Here is a 13,980-nt window from a genome sequence, read left to right as displayed (position 1 = left end):
ACACAACATCCCAAAGGGTTCAGAAAATCACAGATGAAAGACTGGTTGACTTGAAGCACTGAGAGAGAAAATGAATTAAACACAAGCATAGGCAGTGTGGGTGTATGTGTGTGTGCACGTCTTCATTCCTGAGGAAACCTGAGGACACACTGGTGTTTGTTTTCTCTACCCTCCTCTTCACTGTTGTATTGCTACCTTTGCAGTTAATCTACCAAGAACACACACACACACACACACACAAACATCAACAGTAGACGCAAATGTGCACAAAGTAATCCATCTGCAAAAACAGAACACATACCCAGAATACACACAAGCAAATAATGCCAAGAGCTGCTTATCATCTGACAACAAATCCACCTCTCCCAACACTCAGAAAGCACACTCATTTTCACACAGACGAGCACAGGGTTGATGTTCAGGGCCAAACAACACAGCTTGAGATTAAAGAGCCTCTCTGATCTGACATTTGTTTTTCTGTCTGTCAGAAGGAGGGGGCGGCAGGAAGTGGAATCGATAGCAACGAAGATGCAAAGAGGAGAGAAAAGGACAGCAAGTGTGCGGTGGAAAGGAATGAAGAGGATAGAGAATGATGAGAAAATGAGAAGAGGAAGTGGGAGAGAGAGGGAGGTGAGGCTGAAAGGGACTGGCGAGAAGAAGGATGAGAGGTTAAGGAGGACAGAGAGTAGGACAGAGAGAAGAAAAAGAGAGAACAGAAGGAGGAGAGGGAAAGCATTCCTCCTGCGTATCTTGACTCTGGGGACGGTTCCAGAAATAACTGAACTAGAAGTTCCCCCATTGGCCTCTACTCACCATCACAGACTGGGACACACACTCCTCAAACAGAGGTGCCAAGTTCACCATTAGTAGTGAAAAAAACTTCTTAGCCAAATATGTATGCACTATCAAATGTTGTCAAGAACAGGTAAGAATGATGAGGCATAGCATTGCAATGGTGCGTGCATATACACACGCACACACACACACACACACACACACACAGAAAGGGAAAGCAAGAGAGAGAGAGCAAGATAGCTTTGTGTCATGTTGCATTGCTGGCGCACAGATTAACTTGCGTGTCATGCTCCGTCTGGGAGTAACAAGAGAAACATACACAGAGTGTGTGTATGTGTGTATGCAGTTGGAGTACCAGCAAGCCCAATTGTGTCAACCATATTAAAAGTGACGTCAAGAGATGAGCTTTAGATCAACTGCGTATTTATCTTTTTAAAGGAAAAAGTGCAGGTTTGCCTTATGGTTTAGAAACTAAATACCATGATGCTGCTACAATGTTTCCTGATCTATGCATTAATGTTGCTTGGCAACAACAGTAATTCTAGCATTGCATTGTTAAAATTGCTTGGCAACAGAATTGTGTTCAATTTATGAAAAGACTCACTTTGACCAATAATGCTCATAGTGCAACTCTTCCAAGTGAATAGAAGTGGCACACACAGGTAGCCAGAGGAGAGTGAAGAGGAGAGTGGAAAGGGTGTGTTAGTCCCCAGGCTGCTTAGCAACTATGAGTCCGAGGCACACAGTACTTCTGTATTTTTAAAAGTCTCTCACACACACACACACACACACACACAGACAAAAGGTCTGCACTGAGCACATCACTTCACGTTTACTATTACAACATTTCTAAAAAAAAAAAAATACGACTGATTATTGAAGACATTTTAGCTTTTTTTAAATTCACAATTGCTAGTGGTCATAATCTCTACTCCTGTGTAAAGACGATGGCAGAGACAGGGATGGTGTCTAGTTTCTCCCTCTGCGAGTCTCTCTCCTCTTCTCCATTGTCCGTCTCACAGCAGGGTGCCGTTGCCTTTCCGACCGGGAAGTAAATGAAAAGGAGTTTGAGAAACTAACTGAGGAGTCTGAGCGCTAAATGGAACCATTGGTCGGCCTGCAGTCGGGGGCACTACAAAGGCCAGGCAGAGTGTCCCGCAAGAAAGGAGAACACAATACAAGCAGCTTGTTCTGTCCAAGATTCCACGCTCAGAGGATATGGAGGATGTGGAGATGTCTAAGGCTTTGTGTGCGTGTGTGAGTGTTGAAAGCTGCTTACACAAAGTAGACATTAGTTGGAAGATTAAATGGCTGGATGAATGAAGTTAAACTGAGGGAAAAAGACTTCTGGGGCCTCAGCTGCTTGTCGTACTCAGACAGGAAAGTCTGTACCACAGGAATATACACAGTTACTGCCAGTTTTGGACTGCAATTAAGGCAAATTCAAAATGCTAATAAAATGATATTGAGGCTATTTCAATGTTCTCCATATATACATGATGCATTACATAATCAGAATATGAGAAGCACCGCAGGTAAGCACATGTGGAGGAGGTTTACTCCAATTATAACACACATAAGCACATAACATAGATCTGTTATTCCGAGTAAGCATATATTGATAAAAGAACTGTGGTGTTAAGATGACCTAACATAAAAGTATGTAATGCCTTAATCAAAATACAATCAAAGACTTAAAGTGTATGAAAGTTTACTGATAGTTACTTATGTTCCAACACCTCCAGTTTTAATCTGAGATCTAATTTAAAAGTAAATCATCCGTCTGAATTGAGCAGAAATAACAGGGGGTCTCAAAAATACTGACTGCAAGATGACAACAAAAGTAACAATAAAATAACTGCCGCGCTCCTTTGCAATTTGGTTCAGTTTAGAAAGATCTATTTTTTCGGCTCAGCACAGTTGTGCAAAGAGAATTGTGGATCACCGCGAACCCACAGCTCAAAAAGCCACACACACACACACACACACACTTTCCACTTCAAATGCATTTTCCAATTTTAATCACTGCCATCTCTACCCACTGATAGCGTTATATAAAATAAAGTTCCGTAATGATATCGTCACTGAAATCAAATGTGTTTATTAGTTCTGCCATTGCATGAAAAAGTATGACAAGCAGAAGATTTTTCACTGGTACAAAATGACCCAAAACTACAAAATTGTGCAAAACATCTATAATCTATGGCCTGCTCGCTGCTTCATTTCATCCAACTTCACTTTGCGAAACAAACTAAACTGCTCCTCGACTCCTCTGCCCTCACACACACACATACCCGCAGGATGTACCAAAGATTTTCAAGTCCAACTTTTCTATCTGAAGACCGGACTAACCTGATGACTTTTGACCGGAGGTCAAACCCAGGGGTCTTTCTGGGTCAGACAAGTAGGAATAACGCTATTATATTCCTTACACACACACACACACATTCACTCACAAACACACACCTCCAAAAAGCCACTCTTTCATATGTTGCATGCATTGTGGTCCGAAAGATGAAAGCAGAGGAAGAGCCAGACTGTGTGTGTGTGTGTCTGTGTCTGTGTCTGTGTGTGTGTGTGTGTGTGTGTGTGTGTGTGTGTGTGTGTGTGTGTGTGTGTGTGTGTGTGTGTGTGCCAGAGAGGGAGGGCGGGTGTAATAAATATATTATGCATCAGCCAGGTGTGCTGAGGGGCACTGCTAATTGCCCCACCACTAATGTTTAATGTACAGAATGGGATGGAGGAAAGGAGGGAGAGGGGGAGTGATTGTTAGGAGGAGGAGTTCAGGGAGAGAAAGGAATGAGTTAAGAAGAACAAGAAAATTGGAAATATAGGAGGTGAAGAGAGAGGAGTTGTGATTCGACACACTGTAGGGAAGAAGTAAAGACATTTTCATTTCAATCGGAGAACTTGAACTGTAGTTTCTCACATCTCTTTTTAAATATCTATACATTTTATCTAGTCATATTCTCTATTCTGTAATATTATGCGACACTTGATGTAAGAGTTGCCTTGATTTGTTTTGTGTACAATCTATCCGTTTGTGTTTGGACAAAGCCAATCAGCTCAAACCAGGACGTGTTGCTGTTTTTCATCAAATACCCCAAACTACACACACTATAGGGAGGGTTGTTACATGCACAGTCACACCAGCACCGTCTTCATAAGGCTGTGGGCATGTGCACGTGTGTGTTCTCTCGCGCGTGCATGTGTGTACGTGTGTCTCCTGAGGGGTGGGTGTGAGTTATGGTCCAGTGAGTTTCTAGCCGATAAACGAGGCTAGCTAAGCCACTACAAAGGCACAGGCCTGGCCTGCGATGCCCTGTTCTCACACATCCAGACATGCACGTAAACACACACACACACACACCAGGCCGGCTGCTGATAAGGAGTTGTCACTGGCATACACCGACCTTACTGAGGGAGTTCAGCCTTTTTAGTCACACAGATGAGTTTAGGCGCACCCACAAACACACACAAACAAAGACGCACGCACGCACGCACGCACGCACGCACATCAACAATAAAAACCAAAACAGAAGATGCTTTCTCTTCTATTGTTTGAAAGACGCCCAAGTCTGCACCGCTTATGTTGGTGACAAAAATGCATCCACACCAACTTAAACATGCCACTAAAGCATGGCTCGTTTCACAATTATTGAAAACGCACAACATTCATGAATAGATGTTGGGCACAGAAAAGACAGAAGTAGAACTCATTCAGATATCATACAAAGAAATGACATAAGATCAGAAACTTCCCTTTCGGTGGTCCGATGCAAGTCTGTGGTGAAATGCCTGCGGTTCATTTCAGACTTTACCAGCCAAAGACAACAGTATAAGTTGAACTACACTCTATTCTCTTTACTACTGAGCCTTCAAGAGTGCAGTAAATTGGTTCTAATTGAGTGCAACCCAATATGAGTCCCATTATATTCAACGCGTAATGCTGCTGGGCTCCACCAATCACCAATTACTTTAACTTGTTTTGTCCCATTAAAAGAAAAAAAAACAACTACAAAGAAAACTTAAATCCACCCCTGCTGAGGAGTCAATGGAATTTCTAACAAAGCTCTGTAATGGTTTAGCAGGCTTCAATACAAAACCAATACATGCTTTTATAGAGAAGTAACTCAATGGCGCTGAGCATACACTGATTACACCAGTGTGAGGTCCATTTATAGATCTATGAACAGGAACAATTACCTAGGCAGTATTTTTTTCACGCATAATAAAAAACAAAAAAAGGTATACACTGTATGCATAACTGCTTACATACTGTACAGTGTACATTAAACACTCAGATAAGACTGCAAAGACGTACACTCTGTAGATTTTGGGTAATCCAAGCCACATGTGTAGTGGCTTTGAGTCTTATACGAGCCAGTTGCCCTGTGAAAGTCTATGAGCTCTGCCAAAGGGCTAAAGTAAAAACTACTCTAATGGCAAAGCCAGATGGGGAGGGAGAGGGAGAGAGGGAGAGAATCAGAGTCAGGAGAGAGAGAGGGAAAGGGGAAGAGAAAAGTGGGATTAACTGTACTATACACAAACAGACTCAGGGAACACACAGCTCTCCCAGAAATCCCTCTGAAAAATACCAATGCTGTTGTGAGATGGTGGGATGAGGCGAGGTTGACGAAATGTCATCGCTGCAGGGGATTGCACCTAAACAAATTATGGGCACAGAACATATGGGGTGTAAGGGAAATACTGCATGAAAGATAATTTAAAGCTGTGTTCAGCAATTTTTGGTTTGTAGAGGGCACAAAACAAAACAGACTCCAAAACAAACCTGGGTGGATGGAAGTTATATGGATTATTGAAGTTATGGAATTTTAACCTCCCATGTTTGTGTGTAGGCACACTGCCAGAATATATAAGATGAAACCCAAAGTAATCTATATCTTTGTTTACCGTTGTTCTGCTAAATTGCTTTGCCAGTGAAACGTGCCACAAACATTTGTGTTTACTACTTTGACAACCATTTCATTTTACTTTATTTATTGGCGTCTTTCAGGACTTTCAAGGTCAGGTTACATTTGGAATTTGGAACATGGCAACAATACTGTACATGAAAAAGGGAATTTAGAAAAGCTTGAAGCCTACTGGGTTTTCGAGTTGATGAGCAAACGGCATCCGTTTTGGTTTCTTTAGGCTAGACCGTCTCATCTGGGAGAATATGCAAGCTCAGCAAAGCCGTCAAGGCCTCTAAAGGACCCAAGTACATGGGCCCCATCTTTAGAAGGAACTGTGACAAGACTAATATATATATATATATATATATATATATATATATATATATATATATATATATATATATATATATGGCAAACTGTGGTACCGTTCCAATAAAGAAAGTTTTTTTTTTTTTTAAATTCTATACAATAAGTTTAAACTGACAAAAGTAAATACCTTCCATCTTTCATTATTCCATATAGAAGTGACACTGCTTCTGAGTTTCAATGTAACATATTTTAAACAATAATACAAATGGGGGGTTGGGACCGGAAGAGGAGCAATATGAATAAGTACGGCCTCAGGTAAATGAATGAGGCGATACTTCTCCGTCTCACTGCAGGAGAATGAGCGTCCAGAGCGCCACCCAGACCGATCAGCCGCCCATATTGGTTTATATCGTATCTCGTATCGTGTTAGTGTGGACTGGACAGGGAACCTGGAGCTTTTCGAAAATGCTGATGTCACACAGCAGCACGATTCACATTCTGACTGTCACACAACAGTGGCAGAGAGTGTGTTGGGCTGTTGTTCAAGCTATCCTTCTGCTCACTCTAGGGTCAATTTAACTTGTACAACCACATCCATGGAGGTTGGCTACAGTCCAATGGACCTTAGCAACAGTTTAACACTTCTAATCACTTCAACTGTTTATCACTTCAACTGCTTATCACTTCTAACGGGTGTCAATAATTTTGTCCAGGAAGTTTTTAATTGTTTTATTATTTTAAATATGTTATATTGAAAAGGAAAAGCAAGTTCTATTAATAATGGAACAAACAGTGGTGGCTGCCAATTACTTTTGAGAAGCAAGTGACAGACAGAGAGAGAGAGAGAAAGATGGAGAAAGGAGGATATTGAGTGGAAATGATGCCATTAGCCCAGAAGATCTCGGCTCAACACGCTCCAACAGCAGACCCAGCAACCCCTCTTCTCCTCTGGGTCAAAGGGCTCATTTGGCTCCACTGACTGTAAACAACACTCTAAACTATAAAAATGTGGAAAAAGTAAACGCACCCTATTTTTCCCTAATCCTCCGTGCCCGCCTCTATCTCACTCCCGTGTCATGTGCACTCAACTCCCGCTTAATGTCCTGCAAATGAAGCGGATTTATTAATGTGTAATTAAGTAATAATCATCACTACATAATGCATGAAAGACTCAAGGGGCCAAGAGCTGAGAGAGAGCAAGAGAGAAAGATAAAGAGAGAGCGATAGAATAGCGCGGCTGTCAGAGCAGACAGAGAAGTAGAGCTTTGCTGCCTCGCCTCACTAAAGACACACATTAAAAACGGATTAATCCACTGAAATAATATTTTGATAAGAAGCTGCGCTCTTTCCATTTCCTCCTTCTCACCCCTCCTTTTCTCTCACCCCCTCAGCTAGTTATATGGCCCATCATCACACCATTAGTCCATGTTCAATTAGCCCACTGCAATTAATAGAGTCCCCTCACTGTTAACAAGGTCTAATCACTGTAAAGGCTGGACTGGTTGAGGAAATCTATCGGAGAAACTTGGAGGTGGAACACACAAGACTAATAAGATGATTACTCCTCACATCACAGGAACGGTAGCACTACATTTAATTAAACTAAATTGACGTTTCATCAGAAACACATGAATGAACACATGGATCATATGCAATAATATCACCATGTCCATGTCTCCCTTAACAGTTTCACTTTGCAAAAGAAAAGTGACATCGCATAATTTAGGCCGTGACAAAGATGAGTCAGGTCAAATCTACAACAGAGCAAGGGTGAAGTGGGGCTTTGTGCTCTTTTGTTTTTGTTTGGGCATACCTGGCCTGCCAATAAGTCATTAAGCCAGCCAGCCAGCCGGCCAGTCAAAGTTGGGTGAGCAGGTGAAAGACAGAAGAACATGAAAACACAGATAATCCCCCGACGGTGCTCACCTCGTCCTGGCCTGCATCCCTGCCTCCCCCCTGCCCGCTCTCCTGCTGTGTGCCACTCCACTGCCCAAACAATATCTCCTCTGTTTACCCTTTACCCTTCACTCCCCATACCCCTTCCATCTCCATACCTCGCTCCATCTTCCCCTAATACCTGGTCTTGCCAAGGTGTCTGTGGGGCAAGGTGTAGAGGCGAGATAGCAACACACGTACACAAACACACACGCAAAAAAAACACAATGCACTTACCAAGCTTGACTAAGGGCTGTGGTGCCTCTGCTGCACAAACACACACACATTCAAACGCACACATACACACAATGATGGTAGTTCGCCTCAGCTTCGCCTCGCTCTGCTTCACTTGGCTGCCTGACTAAAGCTAAGCTCTGTTTATCCAGGCTGCTGAGACCAGGCTGCCTCACTGACACACACTTAGGCACAGAGACACACGAAGCACGCATGCCCATGATTCATGCAAGCGCAAATACAAGCATGTATATCCTGCAAGCGTGAGCACATACACACAAACACTAACAGGGCAGCGACAGAGCAGCACAAGACAGAGTCGCTGGGCCAAAGCAGCTGGTTTGCTCACTGAGCATCAACATCACCACAGCAGGGGGCAATCACAACCACACTTAACCACATCTTAAGAGATACAGGGTCTAAAATAGAGAGCCAGTTGATATGTGTTCGCCAAGGAGAACTACATGTAAAACTGTGTAATTATTAGTTTATCAAGAGAAAAACAATTGCTGATGACAATTTTAATCAATTAAGTAATTATCTGTCGGGAAAAAATGCAAAACACAACAGCAAACCTATTTCACCACAATGGTTTCAGCTTTGAAAATTTTAGATGGGCATTTAATTCATTTATTTCTTTGACATTTTGCGGCACGAAAAATGTCTAAAAAGATCATGGAAATAACTGAATAAGACCTTCTGGACACAGTCTAATATCTAACCCTTGTTTCTTGTCAAAAACCCTTGGCCAGCAACCACCTTGTTCATTTTAACAAAGCTATCAGTGTCAGTGTATTGCTTTCTTTCCGTTTGGCCCTGACAGACGAACATTTAAAGCTATATTAGTGTCGGCAGGATTAAAGAAGTGTAGTCGCTAATGACACAGAATGAAGGAAATGACAATGTGCACAGGAGCTCCGAAAAATCCAAAATTATCTACAGTTTACAGGGTCGTTAAATAATTGTTTCAAGGTCAAGAAGTATTTGCAGTACACCAATTAATCAGTTTGTGTACATACATAGATAGATATTTATTAGGGTTTATTTCTGTGACACCTGGCTGCGGTTGATACATAAGAGTGTCCAGTGGAGAGAGACGGGCGATATGTGAAGCAGTGGTGGGTACATATTGTGTCGCAGAGGTCAAGCGATTTTAGATCAACACCACACAAGTATGAGGTATGCATGTTGGTCCCTTATCTGGGATGATTTATTTGGTTCATATCCAGGCAGAAGTATGGTAAATATAGTTATATTTCTCTGAATCTTTTTCAGTGCCTGACAAATTTCCACCTGATGAATCCAGTGTCCATTTAATGCATCAGGGTATCGTGATCAGCGCCAAAGGCTTTTTCCATCCACAGAAACTGCACAGAGAGCTTTTACTTTCTTGTCAAATTTCTTGTGTGTGTATAAGTATGGACACACTTTATGTATCAAGTTAAAGTGCTAGGTGAGGTTCAACATTACCACTTTTTTTTTTTTTTTTTATTCATTGTTTTCACTACAACAATCCTGTTCATATGTACCTGCCTTATCCGCCTCGATGGAAAACAACTATTACTCTAACTGAAACAATAACACATCCTGCCTGTACTGCCTCCATGGCATGTTCAAAGAAACCCCCAAACTCTGATAAACCTGTGGGAAAATCTGAAATACTCAGATGAGAACTGTTATGGCAAATCAATCTTATATAAACAATATTAATCATTGTCAAAAAAAATCTATTTGCTTTCCAGCTTAATCACAGAAAGAGGAGAAGCATACAGTGGAGGAAATGGGGGAGGGGAGGCAGTAGTTTTGAGGACCACATGGTCAGCCTATCCCATTGCCCATCTGGGTTCCATAAAGGAAACATGGAGGCCAAGGCCACCACATGCCCTCATGCATGATGCCCACTCACCCTTACATTGCAATAAATAGCATCTGATAGTCAAAGAGGAAATGGAGGCCTCATGTATCAAATATCATAACGGATACAAATATGATAACAAAAACGTATTGATTTGTTTAAAGTGAGTCTATAAACTCTAACCTAGAGTGGCATCTTTAAAAAAAAAAAAAAAAAAAGTGGTTGGCAGGCTGGAACTTGTCTTACAAGTTCATTCAGTAAAAATAGGTTGTGATTTTCAGGTGAAATGCATGTCTGTGTTCAGTAATGCACTTCCAGCATCAGGGGAATTTAATTTGTATTAAAATTGTTTATTGTGTAAAGGTTGATTATAAATTGACTTTAGATAAAAGGTATTTGCAAGTATTTTAAAGCTGGGGTCACTTCCTCTTTTGGAGTCAAATTGTGGCTGCCTTGCGTGAAGCTCTTGGAGTAAAATGAGTTTTAACCCGAGCAGCAATGGGGAAGTTTAGGACAAACGCAATAAAGCAGAACACGTGGATCACTCAGCATTACATGGGCTCATTAACCACATGAATCACAACGAGTTGATCCAAACGCACAGCCCACGCTGACAGAGGAACGGGGCACCGGTGGACCATTTCACTTTTCTGACAGTGTGGCAGTTAATTGAAAACAATTAGCCCGGCGGACCAGCAGACAGCACAATTAGATTGCACCGCTTTTTACAGCTTATTTCTAACTGTTATGCCCATCTGCAAACGATTAGCGGAGCAGCAGAAAGAGTTAAATTAAACTGTTTACTATGTTTTACATACATTTCTAAGTGGTTTACACTTTCAATAATTAGATGTGCATTAAACAGTCCAATTAATCAAACATCCCGATTGTTTAGGTAAGACACGTTTTATTTCCCTGTGTTGTAAAACTAAACACTGGCTGTTTGGAATTAGATAAGCTAATACATGGCACCAGAGTTGGTCTTGTAGTCTTGGTGCTACTCAGTTCAATGTGAGAAATGACACACAAAAAAAACACTTTCTTACCTTTAACGGAGCGCGGTTTGGCCTGTTTTCGCCTCGACATCTCTGCTGTCTGCTCACTTCTCTTAAACGTAGTCTGTAATTGCTTTGTTCCGTTCCGTGTTTTCAGCTAACCGACCATGCAGGCGAACAGACAGACAGTCAGCGTCTCTTTCCTCCTGCTCACCACTTCGCTGCTGCTGCTTCGCCTGTTGCAATGCGGCAGCTCGAGCCTCTGTACGGGGGGAAACGCTTGTTTTAGTCCAGCGGCGATGAACCACCCGCACCGGCCGGGACACTTCGCTCGGCTCCTCTGCCCGAGCTCTCCCCCTTCCCGTGCTCCGGTTGGCGTCACGCAACCTGTAGAATAAACGGCAACAACTTCCCGAGCCGCCACGCCACCGGGAGCCCCTGTTGATTCTTGTTTCTTCGCGGTTTTTTGTGTTGTTGTTTTTTCTTCTTTTCTTTTTTTTTTACCGCACGCGCTTCGCCGTCTTGCGGTTCAACACCGGCTGCTCGTGCCGCTCCGACTTCTTCCGGCACCTGCGCGACACTAAGCGCGAGCCGCCGCCGCCTGCCAGCCGCCAACCAACCACGCGCGCGGCAAAACACCTGAGCGGGATCCGCGCGGTTAATGAGGGGAAAGTGACAGCGGCGCCGTCCGAGTGTGCGGCGGCGGAGCTACAGCGCTGCGTGACGGTCCCTCCCGGTGATGATGAGAGGCGGAATTGTTTGGAAAAGCAGCTTGACATGAAACGTGGTTTCTTCGCCGTGTTCTTCTTTCTCGAAGATATTTTTGTTTTTGGTTTATCGCAACTATTTCACTCTGTTATTGTTTTGCTTTATCCTCCAGGAAAGCAGCACCGAACCGAACAGACCAGACCCGTCCAGTCTCCCGTGTTCCGTCCCGCTATTTTACACTAGGCAGTGGTGGTAGTGGTGTTGGTCTGGTGGCATGGACATTGCGCTCTTCCCCTGCATCTCCACCCCGAGGGGAACACTGCCTGTACTACCCCCGCTTTCTGTTTGTTAATATTCCCTAATGTTGCACCGGCGGTATTAATAGCAGCCTAATATTTCTCGCAGTCTAACCCTTCGCTAGCCTCTGTCTCCCTGCTTTTTCTTTGTCCTGACTCTGGCTACCAGTCTCCCTCCTCCTCCTCTGCCTGCCTCTGCTGGCGGGGCTGCGGCGCAGACACACATAATAAAGCCAAGGCAGGCAGTGCTTGGCTGGAAATGTAGCCGCGTCCCAGCAGGGGGATGTGAGAGAAGGGTCCCGGCGGGGGAGCGCTCTGATCCCGCAGGGAGCAGCTCGGCACAGCCCGGGTTGGCTGAGGCAGAGGAGGCAGGAGAGAGGCAGGTTGGGCTGACAGAGGGAGAGAGAGAAGAGAGAGAGAGCGAGAGAGAGAGAGAGGACAGACGCCGGGAGAGTTGAACAACAGCGCCCAGCTGTGGATGTTTAGCGCAACTACAATTGGAACTCGCAGAAATACAGGGGAATGAAAGAAAATGTGGAGTTGGATTAAAGAGAGATGTGGAGGAGGCTCTAGATGTCCAGGTGTACGCTTGTCTTACTGGCTCGCTGGGCTACATGACCGCTGATTGAGGCTGTTGCGTCACACCTGCTCACTAGTATCAAACACACCTGCTGCTCCATAAGTCACACACAAAAACGCATTTTATAACATTTCTGTCCCATTTGCATTCATATGGAATTGTGTCTGTATTTGTATTGTTTGGCACCCAGATTAATTTCTGATTGAAATATCAGACAACTCAGGAATGTATGGCACCAAACGTATATAATTTATCATACCCAAATATACATTTTAAATCTGACCAAAGAAAATGTTATTTCATTGTTAACGAGGTTCAGAGTGGTTGCCTTTTGAATTGCTGTTATATTTAGATTTTTCCTTTCAGTGTATTTTGTGAATGATCATGTTCCTGTTACAGTAGATAGGTGTTGCTTGTAATGTGTGATGGACTTATTAATCCAATCAAAAGTAAGACTATAGTTCACAAAATATAGACCAATAAGTTTTGGTAACTGAGCCAAACAGGCCGGTCCCTTGATTTTCTGGTCTTACTAAAAAAAATACAAAGTCTACAAACTCCCAATGACACCCCGAGTAAAAAATAATAATGATTTAAGAACTCAGAAGAAGTAACAAAGGAGTTGTTTTGTTCCGTTGGCTGTTCGCCTTCTTACAATTTCTCCACAGGATTTCTGCAGTTTTGGAATGTCTCGAGCATTCCATCCTTAAATGCCTCCAGCTTTATTTCAATCATTTATAGCAGTTTAATTTCCTTACAACAGTTATTGACAGGATTATATTAAGCCTATTTATTAAGCCTGAGCAGAACACATCAGTGTGTAATGGCAATTTTTCCACAATTTGGATAGAAAACACATTTCTATCTGGCCATAAGCCTTCAAACAAGCACACACCCTTGTGTTACTGTGATGTACACGGTTGTGCCAAATGATTCTGTGAAAATGTGTCGGCGCCCTCCTCCTCCTTTGCCTTCGTCTGAGGAATCTCACACCAAAAACGTGCAATTTTTCTCAACATTTTGTCTGAGAACTGTTCTCACATTTAAGGGCACTTCCTGTCACAGTGAATACAAACCATTTTACTTAAACATAATTCCATTAGTCACAGGAGTGTGTGTGTGTGTGTGTGTGTACATATTTGTGTGTCTTCTTCAGGGGCCCTTTATCTCCAGTGAAGAAAAGAGGCATTTCTGTGCACAATATCAAGCAGACAAAGAGGGAAAATGAAAATCACTGGGTGCTTTGTTCTTCACTCTCTGCTCCAACTGAGCTCTCTGTCTGACTGCAGCTGAGCTTTCCATGTTTCCATCGCGCGCTCTCTCTCTCCCTCCCTCTCTCTCTCTCTCTCTCTCTCTC

At 43.0% G+C, this 13,980-nt stretch overlaps 1 protein-coding gene across 1 annotated transcript in view; it reads right to left on the bottom strand.

Moving 5' to 3' along the window:
* znf423 (zinc finger protein 423) overlaps window positions 1-11,493 on the bottom strand; it is a 118,530-nt gene extending 107,037 nt beyond the window's left edge. Inside the window, exon 1 of the mRNA XM_076142616.1 lies at window positions 11,091-11,493. Coding sequence (XP_075998731.1) covers window positions 11,091-11,130 — 40 coding nt within the window. The 5' untranslated portion in view covers window positions 11,131-11,493. The remainder of the gene's footprint in view (window positions 1-11,090) is intronic.
* Between the last annotated feature and the right edge of the window lie 2,487 nt (window positions 11,494-13,980).

Source organism: Genypterus blacodes, unplaced genomic scaffold, assembly GCF_046128005.1.
Source record: "Genypterus blacodes isolate CSIRO-AG114 ecotype Tasmania unplaced genomic scaffold, CSIRO-AGI_Gbla_v1 ptg000021l_1, whole genome shotgun sequence".
NCBI classification, from domain to species: Eukaryota; Metazoa; Chordata; class Actinopteri; order Ophidiiformes; family Ophidiidae; genus Genypterus; species Genypterus blacodes.
This window is presented reverse-complemented; position numbering and strand designations above follow the sequence as displayed.